General features: G+C 47.4%; 1 protein-coding gene across 5 annotated transcripts in view; it reads left to right on the forward strand.

Annotated features, from left to right (window-relative positions):
* The window catches only part of Ric8b (RIC8 guanine nucleotide exchange factor B), a 108925-nt gene extending 104290 nt beyond the window's left edge, over positions 1 to 4635 (forward strand). For 2 of the 5 annotated variants that reach the window (XM_004650242.2, XM_004650243.2), the window contains one exon: positions 1233 to 4635. In XM_004650242.2, coding sequence (XP_004650299.1) covers positions 1233 to 1344 — 112 coding nt within the window. In that variant the 3' untranslated portion in view covers positions 1345 to 4635. The remainder of the gene's footprint in view (positions 1 to 1232) is intronic. The other 3 variants (XR_006637690.1, XR_006637692.1, XR_006637691.1) reach the window with 2 other exon arrangements.
* The last annotated feature ends 9944 nt before the right edge of the window (positions 4636 to 14579 follow it).

Below are 14579 nucleotides of genomic sequence, written 5' to 3' on the forward strand. Positions count from 1 at the left end.
ATTCTGGTCCTCTTTCCTCCTTCCTAATGTTCTGGAGCCGTAGCCAGCCAGCCACAGTCCCGACAGACTCTGCAGCCTCGTTGTCTTCCCCTGGGGCTAGCCAGAGGAAGCACCTCGTCAGGCTTCCTGATGGCTTAGCCGGCGACTGTCGAGCTGCTTCTCTGCCCAGGTTCTGCTGTGCTGTGCTGTGCTGTGCTGTCCTGTCCTGTCACACAGTTGTGTGGCTGCCCCTTCCTAGGAGGCAGCCCTCCTTTGAGCTGGCACAGGGGACAGCAGCTAGGACCAGAGGCGGAAATGTTCCTCCTTCCCTTCCCTTCACTGCACGTCTCACCAGCATCATAGATAGCTGCCAGTGTCCTGGTCTCAGGGAGTGATGCCCATTCTGTTGTAAAAAAATAAGTTTTAAGCCGCTCCCGGGCCTCTCTAGCAGCCCCCTTACATATACCACTGACCTCTAGGGGTGAGAGGACTGGAGTTAGCAGCTCAACAGGTACATTCACCATAATCTCCATGTAATAAATAAGGGCCGATGAAAAGATTCAATAAAACTTTCCTAAAGCTTTTTGATTGGCTTAATCAATAATTAATCATCTTTAGATGAGGCTGTAACTTGTGGAGTAGATATAATTGGATTAACTGAAAAGAGGCAGTTGGGGAGCTTTGAAGAGATTAAAATGGCTGTCAATCCCATAATTAAACTGCCACAAACAAAAGCAATGGTGTTTTTAAACAAGAACGAAAGAAAGCAGGAGAAAGAAAAAGATTTTAGAAGACAGTTGGGGAAAGGCAGCTGATTTGAAATGAATCAATAAGTGTTTATGTATCTGTAGACGCTGGAGGCAAAATTTCCAGTCTGACAGATTTATTGGGTTGACTGGAATGAATACATACCAAATCAGCCATTTAATTGTATGTCTGGGGCAGGTGACTCCACTAAAGCAAAATGAATCCACAAAAGGGGGAAAAAAGTTAATTTTCAAAACAGAAGAGACCTGCTCCTTGTCCTGAGCCCATTTAGACCTTGACTTTTCATACTTTTAATTGGCTTAGTAGGTTTGGCTTGTGTGAATGAAGTCTTTTATCTCCCTCTTTTTCTTTCCATGCCCCTTTCATCTTTCCTATTGCAAACACACAGAGAGAGCTTGAGAGAAAAGGATGTGGGTTTGGGGGGAGGGCCATGTGTGTGATGCTGGTGAATACTTTTTTTCTCTCTCTTTTATCTCTTTTTCCAGAGAGGAGTTGCTTAAACCAATGGGACTAAAACCTGATGGGACAATAACGCCTTTGGAGGAAGCACTCAACCAGTACTCTGTCATCGAAGAGACCAGCTCCGACACAGACTAAAGAAGCATCACCTGCTCAACTCTCCATATTGCTTTTATCAGCATCTTTTCTCTGCAGCTCCAGGGGAATCTTTCTGGAAAACATTTATGCCCTTGCTTTGGCTAGAAACACATTAACTGGTTTACTCATTGAGAATCCAGCATATTTAAGAGGTGATCCTGTGTTTTCTGCACCATCGAGGCATTCATACAGAGCTGCAGTTAGGCAGAGCCGCAGGGGCTAGACCCAGGCGTAGAGGAGCCGGGCGGAACGCAGGACGTCCCTCTGTAAAGCAGCCCTGGTTGGAGCTGGCACTTGTGTTGCCAGGATTCTTAGTTGAAGATTTAGCCACGTCCTTCCTCAACTTGCATAAGCTCCGCTCTGAGTCTCCAGCAGCCAGAGGCGCACGAGCTGGGGGAGCTGGCAAACCAGGGCTGAGGCAAGTGACTCTGGAGACCAGCGCTGACGGGATGGAAGCCAGCTGCTGCTCTGTAACTTAGCCCACACTTCATTTCAATTTTATACGAATGTGGAAGCACACACCCAAACACACACAGCCCCCCCACCCCCAGACTTACAAACGGATCACACTCGTTTGTACGTCACTTAGCTAAAACTTCAGAACACACTTCTCCCTGTGAGGAGTTTTAACGATGGTTTCGTTCCAGGCAGCTACACATGCCTATTTATTCCTCACGTTCCTCAACACTACTACCGTAGAACTGGACCACCATCTGCACCATGGCACTGAGCGTGCGTTCTGAGGTCTCTCGCGGTGCCTAGCACACTCATCCTCCAGCCCAGCAGAGAGGGTGGGACCCCCTGAGAGTGGGAGTTCTGTGGCCTGTGCCAGGAATAAGGGGCCAGCACCTACTTGTACATAAACGTCATTCATGTGCCACATGTTTTAAACAGGGGCCGATGTGTGTGCTTGTGTGTGTGGATTCTACCCTTCTGTCAGATGGACTCAGTTTAATAGCAACTTTATTTATTTAATTAAGAAAAAAAGAAACACAGATTGTTACTATTAAACTGATTAAGGCTGTTCCCTTTAACTCTTAGGACTGGTCATGTGAAGAAGTAGAAATGCAATCACACGTCCACAGTGGCCCAGTTGATCAGTGGCTAAAGTTGAAGAGGGGTTGGTTTCTTTTTATACGTACGTATGTATGTGTATCTACCCATACACATGCATACACACCCACACAGACCATGTGCTTAACCACTGCCTTTTAAAACATTAAATTAAATAAAACATTGGGGTTGATTGAATTTAGCCATCTGTGTTTTTCTTTGTGGATATATGGGTTAAACAACACAAGCTTTTTAAAAGTGCTTCTTCAGCCATTATCTCACCTGTCATCAAAATAGCCTTTTTAAGGACAGACACAGCATGCATCATGTTAGTGAAAATGACATTTATTCAGCATTACTTCTCTGGCAAAGCCACAGACTGGGAATTGAGCCTTAAAAGTTTCTCACAGCTTCATTTTATAGGTGAGATCTTCAAGAATGTCACTCTTCTCCTCTTTGCTGAAATTTGCATACATTTTTAACATGTTTGTTTAGTTATATGGCTTTCAAACCCCAGCCACCCCCCAAAGATAAAGAAGAGCCGTTTGCTGGATTGAAGGTGGCGGCAGCGTAGTGAGAGCAGCAGGAGGCGGGCTGGGAGCCTACATCAGCCACGTGCGCACAGAGGTCCTTCGTACGTCACAGGCTTTAAATGGGGCTCAGTGTGCACCAGGGTGAGATGAATGAAAACACCGCGTAAGGCAGAGCAAACCTGCGTCCACCCAGGTAGTGTATGTGGGGTAGCATGGGCCGCAGCCTGATGTTCACAGGAGTGATTGGAGCTTCTTTAAAGGAATAAGCTCAGCATACTGGATAATAAACTAGAAAGGATTGAGTACATTTTAGGATTTTCATCCAAAATTGTTGAAGGAGAGCTGGTTGTGATCCACGTTTTAACCAACAGCAAATAAAATTTCTTTTTTCATTTGGCAATTCATAATTTCAGATTGTAATTTTAGAGCAGTATTTTTGTTATTTAATTCTTCAAATATATTTTAAAGTGTTTTTATAATTTTTGTAGTCAGCTTTGGCATGAGTGCCAGCCTACAAAAATGGAGATGTATCTAATTAAGGACCATGTCTCTGCAGAGTAAGTGTTTGAACAGGTCTGCTTTAGTAGCTGTGTTCCTCAGCTTCCAGTGGGTTCCGTTTCATTGTGCATTACTCTGTGGTGGGCACTTAATTTGTTTTGTTTTGTTTTGTTTTTGCTCAAGAGAGCAAAATGTGCAAAGGGAGAAAATGAGAGTGGCCTCGCCCTGCACACAGAAACAGAACGCTCAGCACCGGGCTCTGTATCTTCTGTAACTCCCTGTCTCGTGAGAGAGCCTCTCCAGAGAATCTCCCCTCAGTCCACCAGCCTGGCAGCCAGGGAGACTCCAACTCTGAGGCCTGACTCCCACTACCACTCCTCCTTCCCCTGCCAGGCTGAGTGCTCAGACCACAAACCCACGGGCTTAGGGATGTGGACAGCAGCGTAGGCTAGTGAGGGGGTCATGCTCAAGCCATTTTAAGCAATAACATTTGGGCAGAATCAGTCTCAGGCCCTTTTCCAGCAGGCAAGTGCCTGCAGTGGAAGTGCTCTAGACATCAGATGAAGTCTGACATCCCTTAGGATAGGTCAGAGGCCAGTGGTGCAGGCTGTCCATCCTGGGGTGCTGGTGGCAGGGCCCATGGTGATCGGAATTCACTGGCCACTGCACTTTGCAATCCCTCTGCCATACCACTGACTTTGGGAATGGAAGCGTGTGTCCTAAAACCCAGCATTTGAGCAGCTGCTGTAGAGGACCCATCTCCAGATGTTGTGACCCTTTCAACTCCCTGGTGGTCCTGCACCTAGGGCAGATGTTACTGTCCCTTCTTTATAAACGAAGATACAGGTTGAAACCATACCAGTGACTAAACACCTTAGTGCCACATCTGTCTTGCTGCCTCCTTTTACTAGGTGTCAGTTGCATTGACTTCCTTTTTTCCAGTGACAATAAAATCTTATATGTTCCTTGTAGAAAGTTTGGGGAAAAATGCAGAAGACAGTAAAAATTAAATAATTTACCTGGAGTCCCACCACCCTGAGATAATCACTGTTAAATGTTGTAGTGTATTTCCTTCCTGTATGTTTTCTATGCATATATAATTTATTTTACTACACGATGGGATCATGCTGTATTTACAGATCTGTATCCTGCTTCCTAAACATGTTGTGAGCATTTTCCCATGTCAATAAATATTCTTCAAAGTTAATGGCTATATGACCTTCCATGATAAAGTGTGTGCCTGCCCTGTATTACGACCTCCAGCCCCTGCCTTCACCCGTTAAAAAGCTGTCGCATGCTGCCTTTCTGGAAGGCAGGGTGGGCCCCAGCAGCACAGCAGAGCCTCCGGAACAAGGAATGGCCAGGAACAGACTTGCCGGGCCACGCAGCAGCCCTCCAGAAGCCACGACAGCACGCCTCGTGACAGCGAGACAGGCCCAGAAAACATCAAAGTGGCAAGAGAGCCAGAAGGCTTGGAGAAGAAAAGAGAAGTCGGCTACGGTCGGTGTGTGTAGCCCAGTCCGTCACATTCGTCTTCTTGGACACTTGCTGCAAATGCAGAGGTGGAGGGGAATGCTCAAGGTTGGGGGTGACGTGTTCTTACAGGACAGACAAGGGACCCTGAGTATGAGATGAGCATAGGATGGAGAAGGAAGAGAGGTGTTCTAGGAATGGGTCAAGGGACTGGGAGGTGGTAACGACAGACAAGCCTAGAGGAAAGGGGGAAGACAGACGTGATAACGTTGCGCTGTGCTGGGTCCCGCGCTGGCCACTCCAGGAGGAGCAGAGCCGAGGAGGAGGAGGAGGCTGGGAGAAAGGAGGCTCCGTACTCTTGTCCCACACACTAGGTAGTGAACTCTCCTTTGCCTCCAGACCAGCTCTCAGGAGAACTGAAGAAGGCATTTCAGTCATTTTCACATGACCTGAGCCCACGAAAAGATGGAAATTCTTCTCCACAGCTTCTGGAGATGGATTGGAGCATGAATGCCACAGTGCACATCTTCGCAGACCTACCACCAGGCTGTGTACCTGTCCTGGCCTCCCCCTCGCCCAAGACAATGTCAGAAAATGCATCCTGAGCAGCCCCTGTGCCAGATGCTTCTAAGCACTTTCTGTCATTTAGTCTTTACAACAGGCTTAGGAAATAAGCGCAATTATAAAAAGTCCCAGTTTTCAAATAAGAAAACCAAAACAGCTTTATTTGCTTTTCATTTGCTATGTATTACAAAATTTTAAACTCAAGTCTATCTGATGCCAGAGTCCCTGTAAATAACCATGCTTCCTGTGAGTTAATTTTGCAAACAGGAGAAAACGTAGCAACGTCTATGTATGTATCTATTTGGAAGGAAAATTGAAATGGGAAGAAACAGAACTGAGAAAATAATTTGTATCACATCCTTTATTGCATTTCGGTATCTGCTATGCCCAGATTGCCCTCCAGAACTAGGCTCCGAAGCCCCCATCTGCTTGGGCAGTGAATTCCTTGGGTCTGGGCTGAGTTCAGGTGCCTGAGGACACAAACCTAATTGAAAAGCCCCAGTCCTCAAGGTTCCACAGCGTACGAAGGCCGTGACCAAAGCCTGGGTGGAGTGTCACCGGAGGGCTGTGGGGATGACCGCACTCGTGACTAGAAGAGTGACATGCAAGACGTGTCACTGGCTGCCGGATGGGTGACAGGTTGGAGAAATGGCAGGCGTTAAGAGAGGACACCCAGTGGGAATCGCTGTCCAGTGCCTGGAGGGCAAGAAGGGCCTGTGTTAGGGCACTGGTGAGATTGTGGACAAGGCAGTGGGTTCAGGAAGCACTCAGGAGAGGAAATGGTCCCAGTGTGGTCTTGGAGGAAGGCAGGCAAGCTCACTGAGACTCAGATGAGGGTGATGACAAAAGATTGTGTAAAACTCTTCATCTCAATCCTGACCTTCCAGAGCCTCTCTGCTTTTGGAGGAAGATGCCAAGCGAGCAAGTGCGTGCTGATGTTGCGTCAGCGGAGACGGAGCCAAAGGAGGGCCTGCAGCCTGAGCCCAGACGGAGACTGAACAGAAAGTCTTGAGGGAATGCCTCCGTTGGAGAGCCGCTTAAGTCAGGGAGTCGAAGAAGCAAAGAAAAAGCCAGGAGGGCATCAAGGGGCTTGTCTCAGAGCAGAGGAGCAGCAGTCACAAAGACCTGCACTGTGGCCCGGAGGACTGCAAGGACCCTGCATTGCTGCAGAGAGAAATGGGGCAGTGACAAGAGGTGGGGTCAGAGGCACCATGAGGCGGAATAGTGCAGGCCACGGAGGAATCACAGGGAGTAGGTGTGGAGTGTCTCTTCAACGTGAAGGGACAGCCAAGGGTCACTTAGGTGTGTGAGGAAATCCCCTCATGCAAAACAGGCCAAAAGAGAAAAAAATTGAGAGCCCAAGAAATCTTCTAGACTCTGAGTAACTGAAACTAAGCTTCAGCTCTACTACGAGACAAGGATAGATCAAGCAAGGAGCACCCCAAAATAAGTAGGCCTGGAGTTGCTCGGTTAAGTAGAGTGAATCACTAGCAGTAAGCTCCGCAGGGGGACATGATCTTACAGCATACTTTGGTCCTCAGCAGAAGCAGTGACATTGGTACTGAGCACGAAGTGTCTGTCACAAATACTGTCTGAAGGTAGATCATGTGGTGGCAGCCACAAGAAACTGAAGCCGTGGAGTTTCCGGTTTCTTGCATGGCTGTCTCATTCTGCTGCGTCCCATCTCTCAGCACAATCCTAACACTTGGAAAATCACTCAGGACCAGTTAACCCTCCCCTGGCCTACCTCTTCCACTCCCACACCTCCCTGTCCAGGGTTGAGAATGGACCTGCAACCCATACACCAGAGATCCTTTAGCAGAACCACCTTAGCAAGCTCCAGGGAAAATACTGAGAAATTCCTCCCCATGGGACTGGCAAAGACACCCCATGCTGAAAGACCAAACCACCAGCCTCCTACTCTGAACACTTCCTAGAGTAGAAATAAAAAGGCACATGGCCCTCCTAGTTTGTGGCCACCATTCTTGGCCTGGTCAATGTGTTTCCTATGCTCTTGACTGTAAAGCGAGGAGGGAGTTGGAGGCAGAGTGCGTGGATTGATTGGTGATTACCACCAGCCCTCCTTTTCTTGGTGTCAATTAGCATAATTTAAAAGGCACAGGGAAAAAAAACTGATATCTGTGGGGCTGCTTTGGGGCTTTGAACTTTTCCATCCTTTGGGACTGATTATGGCCAAGTGAGCCATATTTAAAAAGCATTTACAATAAACTGATGCACTTTCTTTTGTGCCCATCAGCTTCCCCGATGAAAAGCAAAAATGTTTTAAAATTGTCCCTCTTTGTCAGTGGTAATGGCTGGGCTATATTTCAGCTCATCCCCCTTGTGGCCATAGAAAAGACAGGGTAATAAAGGGCACAGCTGTAGACACTTTATGGCCTGCTTGGGGGGCTGTGTGGAGGGAAAGGGGAGTGGAGGCAAGGAGCAGATTGACTGTGTGTCAACAAATGCAGCTGGGAAAAGAAAGCTTTTAAAGACCTCTGTAACTTAAAAGTCCAAGATAAATGATGGTCCTATTTGGGAAGGGGGAAAAAAAAAGAAAACATGGAGGTGAAATTCAATAAAGGCTGGCTGAAAAGAGAAGAGTTCCAAAAGGCTTGCTAGGCAGCTCCCAAGAGAAATGAGCAAAAGTGGCCACAGGAGAGGGGCACAGCGCGGAGGGACAACAAAGGCGGGCCTGGCCAGCGCTCCTCCGCGCCGCAGCGCCAGGCTCGGCCCAGCCCGCGGGGAGCCTCGCCAGCCGGGGCCGGGGCGGGCTGGGCTGTGAGAATACCCCGGGAAGTGTCCCCCTTGTACTTTCAGCCCTTGCTTCGGCCTTGCATTTGAGAAAGCAGTGGGAAAGTATAACGTGACCGTGACAGGGACAGGCTCAGTCATCTCAGGGTGAAAAATAGCCCAGCTGTGGCCGTGACTGGCTGTGCGAGGCGAGCCTATCTGTGACGTGGCGGCTCTGACATCCCCGCAGCTGTGACCACCATTTCAGGAAAACCTGCCCTGCTGCTACCTCATTCGAATGTCCCCTATACAGCTGCGTGGCCAGGTGAGGTCTTTGGCCTCTGATTTACACATCAAAAAAAAAGCACAGAGAGGGGCCTGCGTGACAAAGTCACACAGATGGCAAGATGAGGAGGCAGGACTCGCCTCAAGGAGGTCTATCTCTGAGGCACCTGCCCTGCCTTTCCTGTGCCACTGGTGGATGGACAGAAAGAAACCCCACAGCCAGCCTCCAGGAAGAAGGAAACAAAGACAGTGACTCCCTAATCCGACCCAAACAGGAAGTCCAATGTGGTCCCTTTGGGAGGTTACAGGGAACAGAACTCTGCTGTCCCTAGGCTGAGCTTGATCCCAAAGCTCACAGTTGGATAGCAGAAGCTCTAGGCATCAAATACAGACACAGCCAAACCAGGAGACCACTAGCCTCCATGCAGAAGGCTTAAGGAGCCCATGAGCTCTGTGATGTGGCTAAAAAAAAAAAAAAAGGAAATATGCCAAAAGATGAAATAAGTTAGGGCTGGGGAGAAAGCTCAGCGGTGAGAGTGCTTGCCGCACAAGCCTGAGTTCAATCCCTAGCAGCCATATAAAAGCTGGATGAGGCCACCCAGACCTGTAAGTACAGTCCTGAGCATCACTGGGCCTGGCTGGTCAGCAAATCTCACCGGAAGCAGCAGCTTCCGGGACAGCTTGCCTCAAGGAAGTACTGCAGATCAAAGCAATAGATAGAGAGCACGCGTTCTTTGCTGCCTCTGCACATGTACACATGGGGCAAGCACATCTGCACACACATGTGCATCACATACACACACCACATACCTTTAGAAAAAACAAGATGAAATAAGCTGTAGGTTGACAAATGGAAGCAGCCAGGTCTCTGGGACATGGCCGAGAGGAGGGTAATTCGGGACAGCCACTTTAGCACTTGCCAATATGTGTGTGTCAATATTTTAGAAATATAGACCCTGGAGTCACACACAAGCTGGGATGTAAATCAATGCACCAGCTCTTTTTTTGTTTGTTTTTTATTAATTTATTTGAGAGTGACAGACAGACAAAGAAAGAGGCAGAGAGAGAGAGAGAGAGAGAGAATGGGTGCGCCAGGGCCTCCAGCCACTGCAAACGAACTCCAGATGCATGTGCCCCCTTGTGCATCTGGCTAACGTGGGTCCTGGGGAATCGAGCCTTGAACCAGGGTCCTTAGGCTTCACAGGCAAATGCTTAACCGCTAAGCCATCTCTTTAGCCCACACCAGCTCTTTTTAAGCCTGGAACTCAATCCTGCCTCAGCCTCCTACATGCAGGGATTACAGACATGCACCACCCCACCCAGTCCGGGGTATGGCTTTGAGCAAATGAGTTCACCTCCCTAAGCCTCAGTTTTTCATTTTTCAAATAAGGACAATTAAAGCAGTGGATCAGTACATGCTGACATAGTACATATAAACGTGAGTGAGTTCGTAGCCAGCCTAAGACTGCAAAGTGAATTCCAGCTCAGCCTGGGCTAGAGCAAGACCCCAAACAAACAAAAAGCAACACAGTTTCATTCTAACAAAACGGAAGAAATGCCAGACTCTTCAGAGTCCTTGCTGGACACACAAAGCCCTGGGGCTCTGCATATCCCAACGTTTGGACTAAATAGGGCTGCGTGGCCTGAGATCCCGCACTGTCCCAGGTGAAGGGTTTGACTGTGGTCTGCAGCCCACACTTGGAGTCACAAGCTGTAGGTATCAGAAGATGAATGTCAGAGGAATGTGAGAGAAATTAAGGGGAGGCATCTCTCATAGATGACAATGATAAAATATTTGGATCTACTAGGTTCCCAAATGGCTACAGATTACATTTAAGCCTGGTGTAACTGAGAAACATAGCTTAGAAATGACCACTTCGAGGCTGGAGGGATGGCTTAGTGGTTAAGGCATTTGCCTGCAAAGCCAAAGGACCTCGGTTTGATTCCCCAGGACCCACGTTAGCCAGATGCACAAGAAGGCAAACGCATCTGGAGTTCATTTGCAGTGGCTGGAGGCCCTGGCATGCCCATTCTCTCTTTCTCCCTCTCTCTCTTTCTGTTAAATAAATAAATAATAAAATATATTTAAAAAAAAAAAAAAAAAGAAATGACCACTTTGCCAGAAAAGCCAAGGCCACGTTATTGTATTGAGAACAACCATAAACCAATATGCCGACTCTTCAAAACTGAATGAGTGCTTTCATATCTGTGTCCTTATTTAATACTCCCAATAACCTGATGAGGCAGATTTTAACATTACCCACGTGTCACAGGTTTTAATTCATTTGACCAACATCACCTAGTTAGTTTAAGTGACAAAAGGTAAACCAGATTTCCAGGCTGTCTGGCTCTACATCTTTTTTTACATTAACATTTTGCCACCCAAGCTCACAGTCTCCTGGAGAGAAATTTTTTAAATATTTTTTTGTTCATTTTTTATTTATTTATTTGAGAGCGACAGACACAGAGAGAAAGACAGATAGAGGGAGAGAGAGAGAATGGGCGTGCCAGAACCTCCAGCCACTGCAAACGAACTCCAGACGCATGCGCCCCCTTGTGCATCTGGCTAACATGGGACCTGGGGAACCGAGCCTCAAACCGGGGTCCTTAGGCTTCACAGGCAAGCGCTTAACCACTAAGCCATCTCTCCAGCCCCAAGAAATTAATTATGTTTTTTTTTTAAATTTTTATTTTTATTTACTTGAGAGCGACAGACACAGAGAGAAAGACAGATAGAGAGAGAGAGAGAGAATGGGCGCACCAGGGCTTCCAGCCTCTGCAAACGAACTCCAGACGCGTGTGCCCCCTTGTGCATCTGGCTAACGTGGGTCCTGGGGAACCGAGCCTCGAACCGGGGTCCTTAGGCTTCACAGGCAAGCGCTTAACTGCTAAGCCATCTCTCCAGCCCATTAATTATGTTTTTGAGTTTGTGTGCTTGTAGTTTATATTTCACGTTTCAAACCTTTTTGTAAAAATCTTTTATTTTCAATTTTGTTTTGTTTTGTTTTTTGTTTTTCAAGGTAGGGTCTCACTCTAGCCCAGGCTGACCTGGAATTCACTATGGAGTCTCAGGGTGGCTTCGAACTCATGGCAATCCTCCTACCTCTGCCTCCCGAGTGCTGGGATTAAAGGCATGCGCCACCACGCCCGGCTTCAATTTTATTTTTTGAAGTGGGATCTCACTGTAGCCCAGGCTGACCTGGAATTCACTATGTAGTCTCAGGGTGGCCTTGAACTCACAGCAATCTTCTATCTCTGCCTCCCAAGTGCTGAGATTAAAGGCATGTGCCACCCTGCCCAGCTTAAAAAAATCTGATTTCTTTATTTGTGTAGGATGTGTATGCATGCATGCACAGACCAAGGTCTCTTTCTGCTGCAAACAGAATGCCAGAAGCTTGTGCCACTTTTTAGTGCCAGGTTTTGTGTGAGTGGCTGGCTTTGCAAGCAAGTGTTTTTAACTGCTGAGCCATCTCCCCATCCCCTCACACCTCAATCCTATTTGCTAGTACAGGATCCCAGCTCAGCAAACCCCCAAAATGTTTCTGGTAGTCCCCAGAAGGCATGCTGCACACAGTCACAAAAATTAAGAGGGAATGATCAATAAATGTAAGCTGTTTTAGTTTGTAAACAATACACAGAATCTGGTTTTTTAAATTATTTATTTATTTATTTGAGAGAGAGAGAGAGATTGAGAATGGGCATGCCAGGGCTTCCAGCCACTGCAAACAAACTCCAGATGCATGTGCCCACCTTGTGCATCCAGCTTACGTGGGTCCTGGGGAATCAAATCTAGGTCCTTTGGCTTTGCGGGCCAATGCCTCAAACGCTATGCTATCTCTCCAGCCCACTCCAGTTGTTTTAAGTAGTAGAGTTTTCAGGTAAGAATTAGTGGTGGGAGAAAGAATGGCGGGATGCTTGACTGTGTATGTCGGGCTCGTGGAATCAGTGGAAACAGTGGCTGTAACCTGGAGCAGGATGGGTCAGGGGGGCTAGACCACCACTATGTGACAAGCCCAAGAAGGAGCCTGTTTGAAGCTGGGGAGAGGGGGCCCAGCCACCAAAGGTGCTTGCCTGAAAAGCCTAACCACTGGGATTCAATTTCCCAGCTCCTGTGTAAAGCCAAGTGCACAAAACAGGGCATGCATCTGGAGTTTGGTTGCAGCAGCAGAAGGCCCTAGTGTGCCCATTCTCTCTATCTAGGTCAGCTGGTGTCTGTCCATCTCTCTTTCACACACACTCTCTCTCTCTATCTCTCTCTCTATCTCACATAAATAGATAAAAACAAAATTTTAAAAGGAAGCTGTTTGTATGGAGACAGAAGTACAAAAGAATGGAAAGGTAATAGCAGGGAAGCCCCTGAGCTCCAGGACAAAGTGTATCCATTCCAAAACACTTGTTGGACTGAATTGGGCCGTTCTACCATGATGAAGTTTGGAGCTATGTTCCCAGAATCCCTGTCTCTGTGGGGTTCTGCGTGGAGCTGGCCAGAAGGAAGACAGAGGACAATGTGGGAGGTGGAGCTGGGAGACGGAGACTGCTTCAGGAGGACCTTCACGGGTAATTGAGACAAGGACCTGTGCAGTCCGCTGGATTCCAACCCCATGGCTTTCTCCACCACCCCATGCTCAGTCCTTCAACCCCAGGCTTGGCACTGGATGTCTGGCTTGCAACTCGAAAAGGATATAGCCACTTAGAGGCTCTCTGCACCTACTCATGACTCGAGTGTGTGGCCCAGCGTCCTCACTAAGCCTTTTCCTCCTCAGATTTCCCCTCTTCCCCTCTGTCCCTTTCCTTCCCCAGCATAAACTCACATAGCCTCTACTCACTGTTTGGGGAGTTTTCTTTTTGAACTAACAATATGAAATGGACACGTTGCATAATAAAAAGAAGTAAGACAATTGGAAATTTCCGAAAGCAAAATGTAATGCACAAAAGGAAATATAATCAAGGCCACAACTTGACCCTGGTAAAGAATAGTTTCTGATTTCTAAATTATAGAATCAACCACTAAACAAAGAGTAGAAGACTCAATTATCACTTCCAGATGATGTCAATATTATCCATCCAGTCTTGATAACACAGAAACAAAGCTTTGAAGAAGAGAAGGGAGCAGGGGAAGCTCGAGGAAGGCAAGAATTCTAAAAACTTCATTAAATGCAAGTGTCTAAAAATCCTGCTAAATCTCCATCCCAGCTTAGAATTTACTAGAAAGACTACAGGTGTAGTTGGTTCAATATGGCATTCCCAGCGTCTGGGGTAACATGTGGCACATGTGTTTGGCAAACATTGGCTGAGCAGAAGGAGGCTAGAGCACACTGAAGCCCTAAGTTACCTTGGAGATCATCTGCATCCGTTCCCCTTTCTTCACCGATAAGGACTCCAAACTGAGTTGAAGCACAAAGTCGCATGGCTATTGCAAAGCTGAGCCAGGACTTAGCCTGGGATTCTGTGGGGCACTGCAGTGCCCTGCCCTCCATATTGCTGTTGTCTGACCCCAAGAACCCTGTCAAGCCCACACGAGGGGGAGAAGAGCTGCATGAGGTCGCCAAGACAGGCTTCCACAGCTGCTTAAAGTGGCTGAAGGAAGCTGGGCGTGGTGGTACGCACCTTTAATTCCAGCACTCAGGAGGCACAAGTAGGAAGATCGCCGTGAGTTCGAGGCCACCCTTAGACTAGTGAATTCCAGGTCAGCCTGGGCTAGAGTGAGACCCAATCTTGAAAAAGAAAGAAAAAAGAAAAAAGAAAAAAGAAAAAAGAAAAAAGAAAAAAGAAAAAAAAAAACATGGTGGCTAAAGTCCAACCAGGAGACAAGGCAGGGCCGGTGGTGAGAATGCCAGTGGGCAGCCCATGCGCCACCAACCTACTTGCCCAGGTTAACCAGGGTCAATAGCTTGCTGTTTCTTTCTAGTGTATTTTCCATTCACATATACCTGATTTACATTTGAGATCCAATGCAATAGAGTTTTTTAAATATTTAAATATTTTATTTATTAAGTTGAGAGGGAGAGAAAGAGACAGAGAATGGGCACGCCAGGACCTCCAGCCACTGCAAACAAACTCCAGAAGCCTGCGCCACCTTGTGCATCTGGCTTACAT

The sequence above is a fragment of the Jaculus jaculus genome, chromosome 6 (genome assembly GCF_020740685.1).
Source record: "Jaculus jaculus isolate mJacJac1 chromosome 6, mJacJac1.mat.Y.cur, whole genome shotgun sequence".
Classification (NCBI taxonomy): Eukaryota; Metazoa; Chordata; class Mammalia; order Rodentia; family Dipodidae; genus Jaculus; species Jaculus jaculus.